Source organism: Mytilus galloprovincialis, chromosome 2 (assembly GCF_965363235.1).
Source record: "Mytilus galloprovincialis chromosome 2, xbMytGall1.hap1.1, whole genome shotgun sequence".
NCBI lineage: Eukaryota > Metazoa > Mollusca > Bivalvia > Mytilida > Mytilidae > Mytilus > Mytilus galloprovincialis.
In genome coordinates, this window is record NC_134839.1 from 49305169 (window position 1) to 49327367 (window position 22199).

General features: G+C 32.8%; 1 protein-coding gene across 3 annotated transcripts; it reads left to right on the forward strand.

The window, feature by feature from the left end:
- Nucleotides 1-2: 2 nt before the first annotated feature.
- LOC143063758 (ZZ-type zinc finger-containing protein 3-like) lies at nucleotides 3-20059 on the forward strand. 3 transcript variants are annotated; one of them, XM_076236123.1, is made up of 9 exons: nucleotides 3-84; nucleotides 3665-4080; nucleotides 6170-6311; nucleotides 6854-6950; nucleotides 8081-8179; nucleotides 10890-11066; nucleotides 11717-11836; nucleotides 17689-17789; nucleotides 19908-20059. In XM_076236123.1, the coding sequence occupies exons 2-9, from the start codon at nucleotides 3669-3671 to the stop codon at nucleotides 20056-20058; spliced, it is 1299 nt and encodes a 432-aa protein (XP_076092238.1). In that variant the 5' UTR covers nucleotides 3-84; nucleotides 3665-3668; the 3' UTR covers nucleotide 20059. The 3 variants fall into 3 exon arrangements, with proteins under 3 accessions (XP_076092238.1, XP_076092236.1, XP_076092237.1); XM_076236121.1 differs by having other exon boundaries at nucleotides 7-45; XM_076236122.1 differs by having other exon boundaries at nucleotides 7-45; nucleotides 6179-6311.
- The last annotated feature ends 2140 nt before the right edge of the window (nucleotides 20060-22199 follow it).

The following is a 22199-nucleotide window of genomic DNA, read 5'->3' on the forward strand; positions in this document are numbered from 1 at the left end:
TCAACATCCGGGAAATTTCAAAATGGACGCCTCCAGTGAAACAAGGTAGACAAGGACCCTCACAAAATAGATTTCGCGATTAAGGTATGGATATTGTAATTTAAAGTTTCAAAATTGTTATTTCAGTAATCTTATATACACGGCAGCATAATGTTACTGATGGACATACCTTAAACGAAAGGGTAAAGGGAAAATATCGGCAAAAGCCGGGAAAACGGACCCCCTATTGACAGACGTTTGACAACGAATTAAAGGTTGATAAATTCGTGCTGGTTAATGCCATTTTTTAGAAAAAAAAATCTGGTATATTGAAACTAAACTGGGGTACTGTCCTATGTGACATTAATCGAAACTCTATAATATGAGGCAGGCATAACCTGTGAATGGGGACGAAGTCTGTATGCATTATTTTTTTAATTCAATCACGTTGATAAAAGAAACCGAAATACTGTACGTAACGTTCCCGATTTTGTTTCTGTTGTTAGGGAATTAGCTGTGACGTTCTTTAAGTTATGACGTCATATTCGATGTAAACAAAAGAAACGCTTTCATCAGGTAACGTTTTTTTCATATCAAACAATTATTAAAATTGAATTTGTATTGAGATCCAATCTTATATTTTACTAGACTGATAAATATAAATTTTTTCAAAGTCTCATGTAAACAAGACAGATATCTGCGCAAAAGCGGAGAAAACCGGAACAGGAAGTAGATCTGAAAAAAAAAGTTAACGATTTTGAGTTCATTAGTAGAATGAAAAATTCGGGAAATTTTCCCGATTTTTTTTTTTTTTTTTTTTTTTATTGATTTTTCTACCGTAATTGGGGACTTCGTCCCCATATAAACTAGACAGCAACCCAACTTTTCATTTATAGACTGCAGAAATAGACCATTGACTCGCAAAACTGTAACTTATTAAATGTGCAGCTGATTCATATGCGTGTTGTTTAATAAAAGTTGTATCTTACTGAATTATTTTATTGCAGAGAAACGCCTTGTCCCTTGCCTGAATTGATCCTTCGATTAAAACTCATCCTGATTACTTCCCTTGGTATTGGTAACAACCTAGATTTTGAACCTCCCACGAGTCTGCGTTTCATGGTTTGCTGATTACAGATTATTTAAGTGAAAGCATATTCAGGACAGAACGAGTCTTATGTTGTCTTAGCTTCCCTCTGGATATTTATTTTCTGGTATTGCTTGTGTATTTGGTATATAAATCCAACTACGGGTTTGGAAATACTGAAATAGATTTGTTTTAAAAGTCTGTTATTTTTGTGGTGTCGTACTTGAAACGACCACACTTATTGGGTCGGACTATTTACATTTGGTCCGTCTGTCTGCCCCTTTATTTATTGTCTACCTTTAGGTTTATTGGAAATGTTTTAGTTTTACTCCAACCCATACAGATCTATAATATAGAATTAGCGTGGGACGGTACTTCATACTTGAGTAATAAAAATACCTAGACATATTTTTAGAGGTGCAGTATATTACTGGACTACTACCCTAACTGTAGTGTTAGGACTGTGATTTCTCTGGTAAACTGGTATTGCCAGATCCTATATTTGGTAACAGTCCAGATTGTCATTTCAGTTGTTCATTAAGTTCTACACTAGGATAGCATGACTGCGGTCAAGGTCAAAGATTAGGATCTGGTTGGCCCTCGGAGTAGTCTAGATCTTCTTTGTTTACCTTTGGTAATAGAATCCAGAAGTCACACTTAACTGAGACTTGGAGAGTACCAAACGTCAGAGACACCTTGTTCCAGAACACATATTTAAATGAATTATAAACTGGTGGCATAGACCGGTAAAAATTATACCTAACAAAACTCTTAATATATTCTAGTCGGGCATCACTATAATAGAAGTCCTAGAGCGAAAGCATAGGCCGAACTTACCCTCGAGATAGATTAAATGAAAAGTTGGGTTGCTGTCTAGTTTATAGAAAGTTTCGATTAAGGTCGCACAGACAGTACCCCAGTTTCGTTTCACTATCTCAAGGCTAGGTTCGGCCTATGCTTCGCTCTATGACATCTAATATGAGGCAGGCATTACCTGTGAATGGGGACGAAGTCTGTACTATTTTTTTTTTAATTCAAACGTGTTGATGAACAAATGATAAAAGAAACGGAAATTCCCATATTGGTTCTGTTGTTAGGGATTTAGTTATGACATTATTTAAGTTATGACGTCATATTTAGATAATAAATCTAAACTAAGAAAGGCTGTTATCAGGTGACGTTTTTTTCATATCAAACAGTTATTAAAAATGATTGGGTGTTGAATTCCTTCCTACAATTGTTGATATGTTGATAAATATACATTTTATTCAAAGTCTCATGCACCTGAACAGGAAGTGGATCTGATAAAAAAAAGTTCACAATTTTGAGTTCATTAGTAGAATGAAAAATTTGGGAAATTTTCCCGATTTTTTTTTTTTTTATTGATTTTTCTACCATAATTGGGGACTACCTCCCCATATTATAGTGATGCCAGACTAGAATATATTAAGAGTTTTATTAGGTATAATTTTTACCTGTTAATGCCAACAGTTCATCAAGTTTATTATTTATTTGAATATGTGTTCTGGAACCTGGGAACAAGATGTCTCTGATGTTCAGTACTCTCCAAGTCTCAGTTAAGTGTGACTTCTGGATTCTATCACCAATGGTAAATAAAGAAGGTCTAGACTACTCCGAGGGCCAACCAAATCCTAACGTTTGACCTTTACCGCAGTCATGCTATCCTAGTGTAGGACTAAATGAACAACTGATACTGAAATGACATTCTGGACTGTTACCAAATATATCAGGATCTGGCATTGAGATGACTGCCTCATCAATTATTTTGTCTTCGATCTTAGTTTTGTTTTTCTGGTTATCAATGATTATTTTGACATTTGAATATCTTTTATCTTGGCTTTCCATGTTGTAACAAGCATACAATGTAACTATAGTGAAAAAAATGTCTGTTGTCTGAAATGTAGGTAAATGGTTTCGTTAACCACTATTTAAATAATATCATACATGTATATATGAGAAAGGTAAGAATATAATTGTATAATTTACATACAGATGGTATTTTGGAGGTTTTTTATATCTTTTAAGTTCATTTCTGACATGGTTTATTATTCAGACTTTTTTGTGTCCACATTACATGCAACATACATGGCACTATTTTATGACAGAAAAGAGATAGTTGCAAAAATATTGATAGAATTTTTAAATGTGAGGCTAACAAAAGGAAAAAGAGCCCTTTTATGTTCATAAAGAAAATAATTATTATTGTATTTATCTCTTAAGTAGAGGAAACCTGTTTTCACAGAATTTCTGAAAGAAATGAAAATACAAATTTTAGAGTATAGATGATGGACAATGTTTTGTAATAAATAAATATGATATTGAATTTTGATTGATTTAAGGAACCATTAATCTCAATTTGGAAATAATGTCTATGTTGCATGCTTTAAATTCTTTTTTTGCCTTTAATCCAAACTGAAGCTAGTTTAAAAATGATTTTTTTTTGGTTACAGATAAAAAGACTCCATTTACAACAATACTTTTGGAAGTTTATGATGTTTTTCATTTTTTTCTTGCAATGTCACACTTGAAGTTACATTAGCTAATTCTAAGTTGCCCATATGTAAAGACATTTTGTAGGTTGATGGAGTCAACAGATGGCGAAAACCAACCAATGGAAATGGATATCAGCAAGGTCAAAGCTGAAATAGATGAAGAAATTGACACATACTACTTTGAATCTGATCATGTAGCATTGAAAGGGAATGCAGACTATCATGCTATGCTGAGAACTATAGCACTGTTAGAAGCTCAGAGAATTCAGGCAATATCTGATTTAGATAGACTTTATAAATGTCGAGATGATGCATTGGAAGATCCTATTGGCTTTGTTGACAAATTACAAAGAGGGGAAGACTTAAACTTACCAAAACAACAGAGAATTGCAGAATTACCAATGATAAATTGGGAAAAGTACACCAGTACTGTTGACTTTACATCGCTAGGAATCCCGAAACATCTGACAAGGTTAAAAAAACAGCTTGTTAATGGTGCAGGTAGGCAGACAGTTCCTCAGACTAAAAATTATTTTGGATTAATTTTTGTATGTACCGACTATTGTAGCATGAGAAAACATTGTATTTTGGTGGTTTATATAAGATTTTGTAATTTTACCAGGGTCTGCAAACAAGCCTATAGAAAATTGTACTACTTTTAACATTTCAATGATTTTGTGGTTCACCTTTACCTGCCGTATCCACTAAAATTGGTATCCCACAAATAAAAATATATGTATTGTTGCCAACAATTTTTTTGAAACAGATTATTTGCATGCTGTGAGTAAAATGTATATTTTGTTCTTTTATCTTTTAGTTTTTAAAGGTTATTTGTCAATTGCCAAGCTAAATTAATAGAAAAGGAATTTGAACTCAACTAAACCCCCACATGGAATTATGCATATATATGCATGTATTGGCAGTTACAATGTAACTTCAATATACCACTGTATGCATTTGGAAGATTCATAAATTAAATTATAAATGTTTAACATAAAACTGATAGTAAATTAAACAATACAGATATTTCAAATATATAAAAAAAAATCAACATTTTCCCAGATTCTAAATGAAATTTTTGTTATATACATTTAGCTTTATCATGTTTATAGCTATATAGGTTTTGACTGAATACAAATGGTAAAGAGTATCCATTTAAAAAGAGACAGCAAACCAACAACACAAAAATACCAGAAAATACATGATGGGTAACATTTAGATAAAACATGGAGATGTGATAGGATTGCCAATGACACAACTGTCTAGCGGAGACAAAAAGACAAGCATGTTAACAACTATACCTCCATCAACAGCCTTTAACAGTGAGCAAAATCCATACCCTATAATAAGCTATAACTAGCATTACCCCAGCTTGACAAATTGGGAAACATTTCAAAAGAGAAAACCCACACACAGCCTTATTTATGCTTTAAACAAATATATATATATTGTAACGATAACCGAGCGGTCAAGCTTTGGTGTTAACTATAAATATTGGAACCCTTAGTGTGTTGCTATAAGACTGGAATATATGAACTAAAGTTATAACTGGCGACTCTTCTTTGGTAACGTGGTTCTCTGGTATCGTGGTATTCGGGTAGATCTACAATTGGTTCTGTAAAGGTTTTGTGGTACGTTGTGGTATTCTGATAGATCTTAGTTTGGTTCCGTTTAGGTTTTTGTAAGAATAACAGACTCGTCGAATAAAAATCAACTTGTATTTTATACGTGCAATAAATATCAGCAATTCGTAGACATAATAAATAACTTAAGTAACAGTATTCTAGTTTAACAAATAAATACCTTACTTTATTAGAATATCGTAAAGAAAATGGATAGCGAACTATAATACATAAATACCTAGAAAGTTTACGAACAAGATAGTTTGGTAATCGGCAAATGGTAACGGAAATTCAATGTCAAAACTGATAACGTTTCTCTCGAGAAGTAATTCTCTAAATACAACTTGTTATGGAACTAACAAGCCAACATTATACGGAAATAGTCTGGTTATTTCTGGTTATTCAATCGCTTGGAATTAGCGTGTGTCACTTGCCCAGGGTAAAGTCGTACTGAAGCCTTTTTGGCTTACTCCACTGTATTTATACTTTGGTAAACCATTACCAAAATGGTTTAACATTTACCATTTCGGCTTACCATTTCCGCTTACCATTTACCTAAATTACCAAACCCAGAGCCGACGTCATAGAAAAATTAGGTTATGACGTCATTGGTGTACTTAAAATGAAGTAAACAATTCACAGCTGTTCCGATAGTAAAAACATGGACGTTAAGAATAATAAAAAGTTAACAATGTTTACACAAAGTTGTACAAGAAATATAGAATAAACACAGTCATTTAACGGTAAGGTTTTAACAACATCATCACACAATTTTAGGGAAAACAAGTTCCATTTCAAGGAACCCCCATTTTGTTACAATATATATACATAATGTATCAGACAGCAACCAACAAGCTTACAAGATCCAGATGTTAAAGCTTCTGACCATTACAGCACATAAAAAATATTTTTGAGAGTGCAACCTTCCTTCTAACATAATCAGGAATATACAATTTATTAATTTTCAGCTTCCACAGAAAATGAACAGAAACCCATTAATGCTAACTTTCAGTCATTTGATGGCCAGTCAAGTTTAGTGAGGGGTCGTATCAAAGAGGAGGGTAAATCTGCCACATTTAACCAGCTGTGGTCTATAGAAGAACAGAAAAGGTACATGTAATTTATGAATTGTTAATAAATTTCCCTAACTTATTAAAGTAACCCTGAAAAACTCAAGGTAAGGTGAACATATCAAATAGGTGCTGTTAGTAAATATGAACTGATGAAAATGTTTATCGGTCGTCCCACTGTCTATTTCACTCTGCTCAGCTCTTATTAAAAATACATATCACGGCTTTGTGACGTCATATACCTTGACGCGGCCTTAATAACTTTGACCCAGACATATCAGTGACGTCATAATGATTAAACAGACATTGATAAGTTTAACCCGAACTTATCAAGTCATTTTCTGGTTGCTGGTGAGGCTAAGAAAACTTCCAAAAGGTGCAAATACAGACTGATAAAATATCAGCTGCTTGACTTCATATGTCTAGCAGCTGATATTTTACGATATCAACATACACCGGAACATATTAAATGCATAGCTTTTCAATTTCATCTTATCATTGCATAACTGATAGTGTTCCTATTATTGGTGTATTCTTGTTTTTATTATCAGTGCATCATACACAATGTGGTAATTTCTCTAGGTTAGAAGATTTGCTAATAACCTACCCCCCAGAAGATGTAGAGGCGAAAAGATGGCAGAAGATTGCAACAGCTATAGGAAATAGAACACCTCAGCAAGTAAGAATTATCTCTAAAAATAAAAAGTCAGTTTAAACAGCTGATATATTCAAAGTTGACCACTGTTACATTCATTTGAATGGTGTATGTTATTTGTCAGGTAAACTCTGTATTTTCCGTGGTAAAAGGATTAACATGTTGAATAATCAAGTTAGTATTGGAATTATTCAAGACCATAGTATTTGAACTCATAAATTCTGTGTTTTAGATATGAAACAGTAGATAAAACTGCAACTCAATATATTGACAGATACATGTAATTGAGTTAATATATCAAATACAATTTTATAAAAAAGAGTTATACCCGAAAAATTTTGTCTGATAATAAAGATAGTTTAAAGAAACAGTCATCAATAGGGTAATGCATAATTAGCTGATGCATCTATCAGCACTTCCTCTCTACATGGAAAGCAGTCGTGAAAAGGGTTCATTGTTCACCATGTTTCATGAAATCAATAAAAAGATCAACGTGCAAAAATTTTTTAATTGTTCGTTCACCTTGAAGTGGCAATTTTATTTCGCTTTCTTCCGTGCAGATACCCCCTTTACTCCCCTCTTTAAACATAATTTTCTTAATTATAACAGGACAATTATTTTTGCCTTTTCTAACTATGATTATAATCCTATAATATATACACACTCTCTTGATAATATATAGCAGTGATGGCCGTGGAGAAGAAACTTGGAATTAATAGTTAATGGAAAATACACTTTATTTATATTATATGAATGTTCATAGTATACAAAAAAGAAAAATTATGGAATTTAACAGAAAGCAAAAACATAACAGATTTTGGAAAAAAGGGAGAGGACTTAAAATAATTGTCCTGTCTCAAAGTGCCTATGACTCAATTTGATACCTTTTCTACAAATCTCCAGACATAAAATCTTTTACAATAATTCATCCTACATTGATCAGTTTACATACTTTCAACGTTTAACCAAACTCTAAATACCCGCAATTTTGCGGGTGTGTTCTAGTTAATTTTTATAGAAAGTCAACTATAGGTTTGCTGTATGTAAAAACAATAAATTCTGATGTCCATTATGAGAAATATTGTGTATAAAGCTTATGTTGATTTTAAGATATGCTGTATACTGAAATGTGGCTTTTGTTTTATTTCTTTCAGGTGGCTAGTCGTGTACAGAAGTATTTTATAAAATTAGCAAAGGCTGGTCTGCCTATACCTGGCAGGATGCCAAATGTTGGCAACTTTGGTATTAAAAAGGTAAGTAATTATTAATTTTTGTACGAAATATATGTATATCATCAAGATATTGGTTCTTGGTTGTAGGGGTGTTTTGAAAGTCCTTTCATACCCTCCCACATACATTTTAATGGAATAGTCCTTTAGCAATTATAAGATTTTTAATGCACACAATAAATATATGTCATTTTTGTGGAATTAGAAATGTAGAAACAGACTGAGTGACCTGGAATTTTGAATTTCTTGGAAACTGACACTTAGCACAGTTCAGGCCTAAAATAAAATTTCATTTGTTTGGCATTGCCGCCCGACCCGCTGAAAAACTTGCCGCCCAAAAAATTTTATTTGCGTTTCAGAATTTTTTTTTTATTTAATTAAAAAAAAAAATCGAAATTGTGCCGGAATTTGATCGTATCCGCCGAGTTTGTTCCTGGCTTTACTTATTTCAAATCACAATCTTAAAAGCGCTTGTCTTACACTGTATTGGGAGCAAACATTTAAATGACATGGAATAGAAAAAGTCTGCCAAAAGTAATGTCAAAGAAACCGGCAGGGGAAAGCATCTCCCTATGCTGCAATGCATTGGTTAAGGGAGATGGATTTTATCAAAAATCAAATTTTCAGCTATTCTTTAAAAGAAACATTCTGAGAGACATTGTAGAGGACTCAAATTTTATCTTTTGTAAAGCAGAAACTGATGATTTCTGCTCGACTTCGTCGCTTCATGAGATAGAATTTATTCACCGGGACATCACAGAACAAATATGCGTGGCTCTTACATTTGTTGAACTTATTAAATATTTGAAATTTATCATTGACAAATTTTCCCTTGAACCAGAGAACAAAGTATCTACTATAGTCAGAACCACAATGATGCATTTAAGATAATTATGGCTGTAAGCACCAAAGCTTAAACATGTTAAAGACCAAAATGGTCCCAAATTAAAATTTACAGGTTAATAGTAGTTTTGTACCAGTAGATGCTAGCCTGGTACAAAACATACATATTTTAAAGACTAGCATCTTGTGTCAATTGGAATACTTCCCCCTTTTCTTGCCTTTCTTCTTAACATGAATAAGATAATTCTTAAAACATAAAAGATACTGACTGAAACATATATTTATAAATGTATCTAGTGTACTAGTGATGAATAAAATCTCCTCCTTTTCCACAATTCTAAGGGCTCATTAATTTTGCTGTATTCATGTAATGCATGTCCAGATTTCTGTTAATCAAACAAGCATTACAACCCATAATTTATTTATCTGCAAAAATTGTCTGTCCTGCTGCATATTTCCATTCCGTTTTAAACCTAGCCCTGAAAAACCTGGCACTTGGATAATATTAGTATAAACACCATGTCTATTTGTGCCAACCTTCCAAATTTTTAATATTTTGCTATCCTAATTTGGTACAGATCCTTTATCCTCAAAACTTATCAGGGGCAGTAGGCGTGTTTGTACATGTTGTATGGTAGTTCGTCACACCTTACATGTATGATTACTAGCCTCTAGGTATTTGTTTGAGCCCTAGTTGGGCAGTTGCAAAATTAAGGTTTGATTTTCATGTCATATGTGATAAGGTTAGTCAGTTTCCTCCCGCAGGTTGGCGTTTTCCTTCAAGTACTACGGTTTAGTAAGCCACTAAAACTGACTGCCATGAAATTACCCATATGGTGTAGAAAGTGATGTTTATAAAACCATGAAAACCAAAGCAAACAATCAAAGTTTAAAATCTTTGTCCATTTGTACAAGGAGCCGTAGTGGTTGAGCCATTTAACTTATGGTTATTTTACCAAACTGTGACCACAACTTCAAGATGTGACATCAGGCCTCTGTTCAATGCATGGGCAGTCCCACAATAAAAGTTCAATTTTCACGTCATACATTTTATATGGTTAATTTGTCAGTTTCCTAGCTGCCTCAGTTCTGTGTTTTTTTCTAGGTACTTTGGTTAACTCTGCCAACAAAACTGACTGTCTTACATGAAATTATCCATATGATGTAGAATGTGACATTGACGGTTAACCCCTTTCAAAGAAACCACCAGCATGTACACACAACAATGCTGCAATGATTTAGCCAAAATGATCTTAGAGACTTCATGATTAACATGGATAAAGCTTTTAAATGTAAAAAAAAAAAAAATCCCTACCTACCTACCCACCTGCTGATAGTGTGGGTCGGCAATGCCAAACAAACAATTTTTTAAGGGTGGCCTCATGGACATCTGTTTAGTGGTCAAATACTATTTTATGCCAGATTTTGCTGTTCACTGAATATGGAGATTTGAGTGAGAGCTGGGAAAGGTATCAAAAGTCTAAAGGAAATCAAATAAAAAATGTATGAAAACTTCTCTTCTCTTTACAGAGTTACATTTGATTTTTTTCCTCAAGATAAATATCTAAAAAAATAGTGATTTACCAAGCTTGTAGATTTGAAATGAGAAATTTTGTTTATGCTAACCTCAACTGCTAAGAAAAATAACTCGTAAGATATATCTTAATGAAACAGCAACCCAATGATGCAAAAACAAAATTTCTTGAGGTCAACATAAAGTCTTCAACAATAAACATTTATAATATTGCAAGCTCTATAAACTTGCCTCAAATCTGGAATAGTAACAGAGTATCTTCCATCAATACCAAATTGTAAATTCTTTAAAAGAAAATAGTAAGAATCATTGCAGACATTTCATTGTTATTAATAACTTTTATTGATTTATTTTCAGCAAGGTCACAGACATCATAAGTACCACAAGTTTTATTATCAGCCATCAACATTTCTCCAATCCCATCAGCCGCCAGTGTACATGTCTGATGATGACGAATCACAAAGCTTCCATAGTTTTGGCAGAGACAATGACGACTCTCAAGGGAGCATGCCAGAAGAATATGAATATATATCAGTATGCATATGTAAAGCGTGATGAATAATTATTATTTGTGTATATTTATATACAATGGGTCAAAAGTTAAGGATTATAAAATATGCTTTTGTTAGGGTTTCCCTTACCCCCTACTTACCATACTTTTTGGTTACGAATGGGAGAAATAGGGATCCTTCTTTCTGGTTCCAATGTTGACATCAACATTAACAATGATTAAGGCCATGAAGGTTAAGTTTGGTTTAAGTTTTTTTTTAGACATGAACAACTTTGTCGTACATGTAGTATATTCATGAAATTCTACAAAACTTGGACAAGATTTATTATGATGAAAAGACAAAGTATCCAGAGAAAGTTTTTCATTTTCTGGAATTTATTGTATATAGGGGAGTTAATATTTATCCCTTTTAAGCTGAGCAAGTCAACTTTTATCATAGAACATCAAATCAAAAAGTTATGCTGGAAATTTTAGATACAAAAATCTGTTCTCAATTCAAATTCAAGTGAAAGAAAATGCTGTTACTGGTGCATCATGCATTTTTAAAATCATCTGTCCTTCTATAAACTATTTCAGATCTTTCAATTATAAAATTGTCACAATGAAAGTTTAGCCTAAATCAAAATGAACATTTAAAACTGTGGTACATTAGAATTATATTTATATTTGATAGGATGATGAATCTATACCAGTAGAACTACGAGATAGTGAGGACTACGAAGAGTTGATGAAACTGAAAAGATTAAGGAAACAGAAGCTTCAGTCTTTACAATGTTTTCATGAAGGATTTAAAGTATGTGCATTTGTACCATTTATTATTATAATCAAAAATGAGGAAATATGGTATGATTGCCAATGAGATTAATATCCACCAGATTTTAGGCGGTACCTTATACCTTGACTTAAATTAATTTGGCTCGTTTAATTTCATAAAATTTTGACAAAATGTTTACTTTCACCCTTTGACAAAAATATCAAAATTTCAAAAAACTTGAACCAGACACATTATCAGAAAAAATTAGTTGGATATACAGCAGATTGACAAACACTTATTTTGATCATTGAGAAGCTTAATATTTCCTTAACAATACAAAGTGATTGAAAAGTATAGCTGATTTTACAGAGTTATCTACTTGTAGTTTTAGGTACCACCTTAAAATGAAGTCGAAATAGGAACTGAAGGCCACTGTATATCCTTCAAAAACTCCTACTGTGTAGTATTGTAAACATTTTAAAAGTGGAAAATAATTTTTGGGAAAGATTGCACCTAATGTTCTATTGTCATTAGGTCTGAAATTCAAGATATTTATTTCTCAACTTTGTTCAGAAGAAAATTTTAGTTTCCATGTCAGAAAACTTTAATCATAACTGAAGTCCAGAAAAGGATTGTGGTAGATGTTTGACATAATCTTAAAAAAACATTTTAACTGATTTGCACGACACTTTGGTGAATTATTTATACATATTGACATGATTGATGTATTAAAAGCTTTGTTCCGATTTTGCCGATTTCCAGAATAAAAATAAAATTGACTTTTCATGCATTTTTATTCCCGCCGACCCTAACAAATACATTATCCCTGAAAAATAATTAAAATATTCTTTCAGTTACAAATTAATTATAACTGACCTTGAAATGTTGTTTGCGCAAATAATTTTGCGAAAAGAAACATGTGTTTAAAACCAATTAAACAATAAATTTGTCATCAGTCCGTATGATGCTTCATTTGATAGAAATAGACTTGTCCAAATGTGGACCGGTGGAAGACATCAAGTTAAAGTATTGAATATCAAATAATCATTTGGAATTTTCTTGTTTCATAGATAATAAAAAAATATTGTTCATTTTGATTAAAAATGTGAATGCCTGACAACAGATTAACCCGATATTCTCGTTTTTTCAGTGGACGAGTCTATTACTTTTTATACGACCGCAAATTTTGAAAAAATTTTCGTCGTATATTGCTATCACGTTGGCGTCGGCGTCGTCGTCCGGCGTCCGAATACTTTTAGTTTTCGCACTCTAACTTTAGTAAAAGTGAATGGAAATCTATGAAATTTTAAAACAAGGTTTATGACCACAAAAGGAAGGTTGGTATTGATTTTGGGAGTTTTGGTCCCAATATTTTAGGAATTAGGGGCCAAAAAGGGCCCAAATAAGCATTTTCTTGGTTTTCGCACTATAACTTTAGTTTAAGTTAATAGAAATCTATGAAATTTTGACACAAGGTTTATGACCACAAAAGAACGGTTGGGATTGATTTTGGGAGTTTTGGTCTCAACAGTTTAGGAATTAGGGGCCAAAAAAGGGCCCAAATAAGCATTATTCTTGGTTTTCGCACAATAACATTAGTTTAAGTAAATAGAAATCAATGAAATTTAAACACAATGTTAATGACTACAAAATGAAGGTTGGTATTGATTTTGGGAGTTTAGGTCCCAACAGTTTAGGAATTAGGGGCCAAAAAGGGACCCAAATAAGCATTTTTCTTGGTTTTCGCACCATAACGTTAGTATAAGTAAATAGAAATCTATGAAATTTAAACACAAGGTTTATGACCATAAAAGAAAGGTTGGGTTTGATTTTGGGAGTTTTGGTCCCAACATAATAAGGGGCCCAAAGGGTCCAAAATTAAACTTTTGTTTGATTTCATCAAAATTGAATAATTGGGGTTCTTTGATATGCTGAATCTAACTGTCATGACTGTGTATGTAGATTCTTAACTTTTGGTCCCGTTTTCAAATTGGTCTACATTAAGGTCCAAAGGGTCCAAAATTAAACTTAGTTTGATTTTGACAAAAAATGAATCAGTTAGGTTCTTTGATATGCTGAATCTAAAAATGTACTTAGATTCTTGATTATTGGCCCAGTTTTCAAGTTGGTCCAAATCGGGGTCCAAAATTAAACTTTGTTTGATTTCATCAAAAATTGAATAAATGGGGTTCTTTGATATACCAAATCTAACTGTGTATGTAGATTCTTCATTTTTGGTCCTGTTTTCAAATTGGTCTACACTAAAGTCCAAAGGGTCCAAAATTAAACTTAGTCTGATTTTAACAAAAATTGAAATCTTGAAGTTCTTTGATATGCTGAATCCAAAAATGTACTTAGATTTTTTATTATGGGCCCAGTTTTCAAGTTGGTCCAAATCAGGATCTAAAATTATTATATTAAGTATTGTGCAATAGCAAGTCTTTTCAATTGCACAGTATTGCGCAATGGCAAGAAATATCTAATTGCACAATATTGTGAAATATCAATTTTTTTTTTAATTAGAGTTATCTTTCTTTGTCCAGAATAGTAAGCAAGAAATATCTAATTGCAAAATATTGTGCAATAGCAAGATTTTTTTTTAATTGGAGTTATCTTTCTTTGTCCAGAATCAACTTAAATCTTTGTTATATACAATATACAATGTATATTCACTTTTTACTACCAACTGATAAATTAAAATAATCTTTACCATTCAGTGATAACAAGCAGTTTTTTTACATCTTAATATTTTATGATGTATTTAAATGAGTAGTTATTGTTGCAAACTCCATTAGAAATTTTAATTGAGATTAGTTTTGGAATAAGGGAAAGGGGGATGTGATTAAAAAAATTGGGTTCAATTTTTCTCATTTGAAATTTCATAAATAAAAAAGAAAATTTCTTCAAACATTTTTTTGAGAGGATTAATATTCAACAGCATAGTGAATTGCTCTAAGAGAAACAAAAATTTTAAGTTCATTAGAACACATTCATTCTGTGTCAGAAACCTATGCTGTGTCAACTATTTAATCACAATCCAAATTTAGAGCTGAATCCAGCTTGAATGTTGTGTCCATACTTGCCCTAACCGTTCAGGGTTCAACCTCTGCGGTCGTATAAAGCTACGCCCTGCGGAGCATCTGGTTGACACGTGTGTTGAAACTTATTTTCGTACTACGTTTTTACATTTTTTTTCTTTATGAGTTTTCGTGCTTGAAGATCATAATTCACCAAGTTTTCTGGAATTGATTAAGAGCTACGCGAATCTGTTTTTCTTGTTTGTGAAATGACGATTTAATTTTGTCTTTGTCCGTGCATCCCCCTTTTTTTACGGGAAATTCTTAGAATGTCATGCGATGTTTATGACAGCTGAGCAATAAAATTTCATTGAACTAAAATCTGAGAAATGATGACGAAATAGCATAACAAACATATTGTTAGAAAGGCGAAATACATAATTATTTTGCATATTTTTCTGTCTTGAAAGATATTTTTTTTTTTTTTTCCGACCGACCAACCCCACTTTTTCATGGGGAAAATATGTAAACCAACAAATTAAAAAGCCCTGGCCTTAGGGCCACCCTTAAAAAATTGTTTGTTTGGCATTGCCGACCCACACTATCAGCAGGTGGGTAGGTAGGTAGGGATTTTTTTTTTTTTTACATTTAAAAGCTTTATCCATGTTAATCATGAAGTCTCTAAGATCATTTTGGCTAAATCATTGCAGCATTGTTGTGTGTACATGCTGGTGGTTTCTTTGAAAGGGGTTAACCGTCAATGTCACATTCTACATCATATGGATAATTTCATGTAAGACAGTCAGTTTTGTTGGCAGAGTTAACCAAAGTACCTAGAAAAAAACACAGAACTGAGGCAGCTAGGAAACTGACAAATTAACCATATAAAATGTATGACGTGAAAATTGAACTTTTATTGTGGGACTGCCCATGCATTGAACAGAGGCCTGATGTCACATCTTGAAGTTGTGGTCACAGTTTGGTAAAATAACCATAAGTTAAATGGCTCAACCACTACGGCTCCTTGTACAAATGGACAAAGATTTTAAACTTTTATTGTTTGCTTTGGTTTTCATGGTTTTATAAACATCACTTTCTACACCATATGGGTAATTTCATGGCAGTCAGTTTTAGTGGCTTACTAAACCGTAGTACTTGAAGGAAAACGCCAACCTGCGGGAGGAAACTGACTAACCTTATCACATATGACATGAAAATCAAACCTTAATTTTGCAACTGCCCAACTAGGGCTCAAACAAATACCTAGAGGCTAGTAATCATACATGTAAGGTGTGACGAACTACCATACAACATGTACAAACACGCCTACTGCCCCTGATAAGTTTTGAGGATAAAGGATCTGTACCAAATTAGGATAGCAAAATATTAAAAATTTGGAAGGTTGGCACAAATAGACATGGTGTTTATACTAATATTATCCAAGTGCCAGGTTTTTCAGGGCTAGGTTTAAAACGGAATGGAAATATGCAGCAGGACAGACAATTTTTGCAGATAAATAAATTATGGGTTGTAATGCTTGTTTGATTAACAGAAATCTGGACATGCATTACATGAATACAGCAAAATTAATGAGCCCTTAGAATTGTGGAAAAGGAGGAGATTTTATTCATCACTAGTACACTAGATACATTTATAAATATATGTTTCAGTCAGTATCTTTTATGTTTTAAGAATTATCTTATTCATGTTAAGAAGAAAGGCAAGAAAAGGGGGAAGTATTCCAATTGACACAAGATGCTAGTCTTTAAAATATGTATGTTTTGTACCAGGCTAGCATCTACTGGTACAAAACTACTATTAACCTGTAAATTTTAATTTGGGACCATTTTGGTCTTTAACATGTTTAAGCTTTGGTGCTTACAGCCATAATTATCTTAAATGCATCATTGTGGTTCTGACTATAGTAGATACTTTGTTCTCTGGTTCAAGGGAAAATTTGTCAATGATAAATTTCAAATATTTAATAAGTTCAACAAATGTAAGAGCCACGCATATTTGTTCTGTGATGTCCCGGTGAATAAATTCTATCTCATGAAGCGACGAAGTCGAGCAGAAATCATCAGTTTCTGCTTTACAAAAGATAAAATTTGAGTCCTCTACAATGTCTCTCAGAATGTTTCTTTTAAAGAATAGCTGAAAATTTGATTTTTGATAAAATCCATCTCCCTTAACCAATGCATTGCAGCATAGGGAGATGCTTTCCCCTGCCGGTTTCTTTGACATTACTTTTGGCAGACTTTTTCTATTCCATGTCATTTAAATGTTTGCTCCCAATACAGTGTAAGACAAGCGCTTTTAAGATTGTGATTTGAAATAAGTAAAGCCAGGAACAAACTCGGCGGATACGATCAAATTCCGGCACAATTTCGATTTTTTTTTTTAATTAAATAAAAAAAAAATTCTGAAACGCAAATAAAATTTTTTGGGCGGCAAGTTTTTCAGCGGGTCGGGCGGCAATGCCAAACAAATGAAATTTTATTTTAGGCCTAGATATTTTGTTTTTGAGTTATGAGGTGACGTGACATTCATTTAAAAAGGGTGGATTTTTTTTAGCATTTTTATGAAACTTTGGTGAACTATTTATATCTGTTGACCTAAGCTTTCTATCAATGTTTATGAATTTTGGATTATAAATACGTTTCAAAGTTATAGGATTTTTAAATTCATAAAAAAGGGGGTGTTTCAAGTTTTCAGATAGAGATGTTTATTGATGAATCATTCAAAATTTAATGTGAAAATTCATAGCAAAGAGTGATTTAAAATAAATCACCTTATAAGGTCATGATTTGCAATTAGGTAACAAGAAATATAATATTAGCCAGTAAAGTTTGATTCTTTCCTTTATTCCTTTAGTGTGACAAATGTGAAGTTGAACCCATACCAGATACCCGATGGCATTGCCTTGATTGTCCTATAGGAGAGGAGGTAGATTTCTGTGAGGATTGTGTCGACAGGTAACCGCTTATAAATATAGTGAAAATAGTTCAGATAAAACATCTATGTCAGAAGTTATGAACAGCAAGATAAACAAAAAATAAACTTTAAAAAAAGAAATTAAGTTTAGTGTAAGAAGCAAGTTTTGATAAATATAGAAACAAGGAAGTCACATATATAATTTAATATATTGGTGCTCTACGAAATTAGACTGTCACTTAGGGGCATACTATTTTTTTGGTCTGTGTGTCTTTTGTTCGTCCATCCTGCTTCAGGTTAAAGTTTTTGGTCAAGGAAGTTATTGATGAAGTTGTAGTCCAACCAATTTGAAACTTAGTACACATGGTCTGAATGAATGATCTTTCTAATTGTAATGCCAAACTAGAGTTTTGACTCCAATTTCAAGATCCACTGAGCTTAGAAAATGATAGTTTGAGTGGGGCACCTACTACTACTGACACATTCTTGTCAAGGCCGTAACTACCCTTGAGGCAAGTGAGGCAATTGCCTCACTAAAATTTCGACACTTATTATTTTTTTCATACATATATATAAATATAATAGTCATTTGTTGTTCTGTCTCAACCTTAAAATTTCTATAATTTGTCATCATTCCTTTTAAACTATTCTTCCTGAATATAACCTAGTAACGATAATCATCATGGAACTCTAGTTAAAAACAGGCTCTTTCAGAAAAGGGAAACGCGACACTGAAGGTAAAGAAAGAATAATTCTAGTAACCTATTTTTGTCTGAGTATTGCACATAACTTCATTAGAAAATCCAAAAACGATAAGTAGACTGACAAATCAAGTACTGGTCTTCGGAAGGGGTAGTCCTTTCTGCGTATTCATTTCTCCGTTTCACCAACTTTTGACAAATCAAGTACTGGGCATCGCAAGGGGCAGTTCTGTCTGCGTATTCATTTCACGAACTTTAATCTTTCTCTTTACAGATAAATAAAATATAAATAATATGAAACATGCATGGATTAGTTTTTATCCATGTTTCTTTAACCTTAAAAATTGAAAGAATCTCCCATATTCCAATTTTATATTATTGAGGAATGGTAGAAATTTTAACACAGGATTTTGTCTTTAAATTAATTATTCGGGACTACGGAATTTCGTTTCTTTATATTCGGGGTTTCAGAATCTGACACCCAACTCCTTACCCCTAAATTTATAGATTCTGGAACTTAAATACCTCCAACTATTTCCAGAAATAATTTGAAATTACGGACCTACATGTAAACGTCAAAAACTCCATTTCAATTCCCCTGTACCCATATCATGTATGCTTACTCTATAGATAGGATCATATTACATGTATCTTATCTCATATCCCTAGTGTGTCTACTCTTTGTCAGCATAAAAGGGAGTTTAATAGTTTGTAACTGCGACTGTATGATGGTGCTTACAGGAAAGCTTAATTCCCTTTTGCTAACAAAACTGTTACTACCGATGCTGCTACCGAATTGCTGATGGAGAAGGAATTGGAAGAAGACATTGATCATTGTGTTGATGATAAAGTGCTACCTTTAGAAATACAGGCGGCCCTGAAGCGACTGAAAACTTGGAAAATAGCATGCATGAGTAGCAAGAGATTGTGCGGTCTTGCCATGCTCCATGTTCATCTCGATAAGGATATCAGCAGACCAAATTATGATTCTAACAATTTGACTGAACCGGCCATAGAAAATTTGGCAAACTCTACTGAATCGATGTTTGTTCTATGTTTTGGCAGCAGACTCAAATCAGTGATATTTGGATGATTATCTTCCATATAAATTTAAATAAAGTTGTTAAAAATTTGGTGTTAGTAAAAGTTTTAAAATATGAAAAATTTATATATTTTTGCCTAGAATGCAGGATTTTGCACCATTCATTTTATACCCTCCAAAAAAAAAAAAAAAAAAATCGCATCACTTCGTTCGGCTCAATTATTTGCCTCACTAAAATAAGATGCCTAGTTACGGCCTTGCTTGTTAAATACATGTATCTCATTTGGCTTATAACTAATTTTTAACATTATTTAGTTCAGTCAAACTTGAACTACAGTTTGGTATAATACTAAGTCTAAACTTGTTTTATCATTTTTTGTAGCATTTACATTATATATTCATTTGTTTCATTGCAGCAATTTTGAAACAGGGAAACATAATTCTAGTCATAGACTGAAACCAATCAGACTTCCCAGCAAAGACACATGTGTAAAAGACAGAGACTATATGACTTTCATGCCAGGAGATTATAACTATCTAGATCCTAATTATATGCCTGCAACCTAAAGATCTTGTCTTTATTTATAATTGTCTGTAAACAAACAAGCTAAATCAAAATATGTTGTTAAGTAATTCATGCAAATTTATTTTTTCCACAACCAAATGTTATGAAACTTGTACACAAGGCTTATAACAATCAAAAGCAGATCAAATTCAAATTTGGGTGGCGTAACTTGTCTGTACCAAGTCAGGAATATTACAGTTGTTATCCATTTTTGATAGGTTTGAGCTTTTGATTTTGCCATTTGGTAAGGCACTTATGTTTTGAATTTTCCTCAGAGTTCATTATTTTGTTATTTTACTTTTTAACACCCATCTGGAAATAAGCCCTTACAGTTTGCTATTGGACAAGGAGAGCATTCAAACACCCAAGCAATCTCTAATGACGGCATATAGGAAAATTTTTATTAAGTTTCCAAGAAAACACACGACGACCAAACAACAAGAGTGCACACACTGAAATGTCTCGCCTTCTTTACTAACCATTTATTTTATGATAATAGTCCTAAATATAAAGCTTTACTACAACTATCATATAAACTTAACATGATCCAAGAAAATGATGCCAAGGTCAGATAAACCAAACTGGAAATGCATGTTACTAAACAGTAACACCATACACCATGTACACCAAATATGTTTTAAATGTAGTTGACCTATTGCACATATAAGAATGATTACATGCTTTAATATAGTTGACCTTTTTTATATAATATCTTAAGGCCAAATAAAATAGTATGTGTGGTTCAAGTTACATCTGAAAAAAAAGTTAGGGTAGGTAGGGATTTTTTAAAAATTTTATGTTTTTTATTTACCTTGAGGCTATGGGAGCAACATTTTGACTTTAACAGTGCTTAATGGGTAGGCTAATATTAAGACAAAAAAGTAGGGTAGGTAGGGTACTTGGAACCACACATATATTTTTATTTGGCCAAAGAAACAAACATTACCAGGAAATATTTACCATTGAAACATAAAAATGAGGTCATATAAAAAAGAAGATGTGGTATGATTGCCAATGAGACAACTATCCACAAAAGACCAAAATGACACAGACATTAACAACTATAGGTCACTGTACGGCCTTCAACAATGAGCAAAGCCCATACCGCATAGCTATAAAAGGCCCCGATAAGACAATGTAAAACAATTCAAACGAGAAAACTAACGGCCTTATTTATGTAAAAACAATGAACGAAAAACAAATATGTTACACATAAACAGACAACCACTGAATTACAGGCTCCTGACTTGGGACAGGCACATACATGAATAATGTGGTGGGGTTAAACATGATAGCGGGATCCCAACCCTCCCCCTAACCTGGGACAGTGGTATAACAGTAAACAGAAGAACGAACAGATGAAAATTGCCCAACAGCCATATACATCTTACAATCATTAAATACACCAAGTAAAGTTGACCTATTGCTTAAAGTATTATAGTAACAAACCAACACACAAAAAAACTCACCATTGAGCAATTAAATGTTAAAATGATGTCAAGGTCAAATTAAACATGCCAGACTGACATGTACAGCATAAAATATTTTCTTACACCAAATATAGTTGAACTTTTGCATACAATAATAGAAAAACAGACTGAAACACAAAAACTTTACTTAAACCACAGAACCATGGAAATGAGGTCACTATCAGATGACATCTACCAGTTTGACCTTACAATCATTCCACACACCAGTCCAAATATAGTAGAGGTAGTGATTATAGTTCTCAAATATGGACTTGACCATGAGAACTTAACCTTGTTCACTGATCCATGGAATGAGGTAGAGGTCAAGTGAAAACTGTCTGAAGGTCATGAGAACCATGCAAGGAACACACATATCAAATATAGATATCCTATTACTCAAAATCTTCACCTTTTTCCAAGTTGTCACTGATCCATGAAAATGAGGCCAAGGACAATGGACATATGGCAGACAGAAACTTCATAATATAAAGCATCAATATACTAAGTATGAGAATCCATGTCTTCTATCTTTTAAAATATTAAGATCACTATCCCTATGTTAAGCTTTCTGAGTCAAATGTTGCATGCATAACAAAAATTCCCCAAAATCAGAAATATTAATTTTGTTATCCTTGAATGTGACTTACCAAATTAGGCATATAACCAGATTTGAA

Bases quoted from the DNA above. Each gene is read 5' to 3' on its own strand.
- LOC143063758 (XM_076236121.1), top strand. From the start codon at position 23: ATGGACGCCTCCAGTGAAACAAG. The intron at 46-3,664 runs GTAGACAAGGAC...GACATTTTGTAG, and splicing joins GACGCCTCCAGTGAAACAAG to GTTGATGGAGTCAACAGATG. The intron at 11,837-17,688 runs GTATGTGCATTT...TTATTCCTTTAG, and splicing joins GTTTTCATGAAGGATTTAAA to TGTGACAAATGTGAAGTTGA.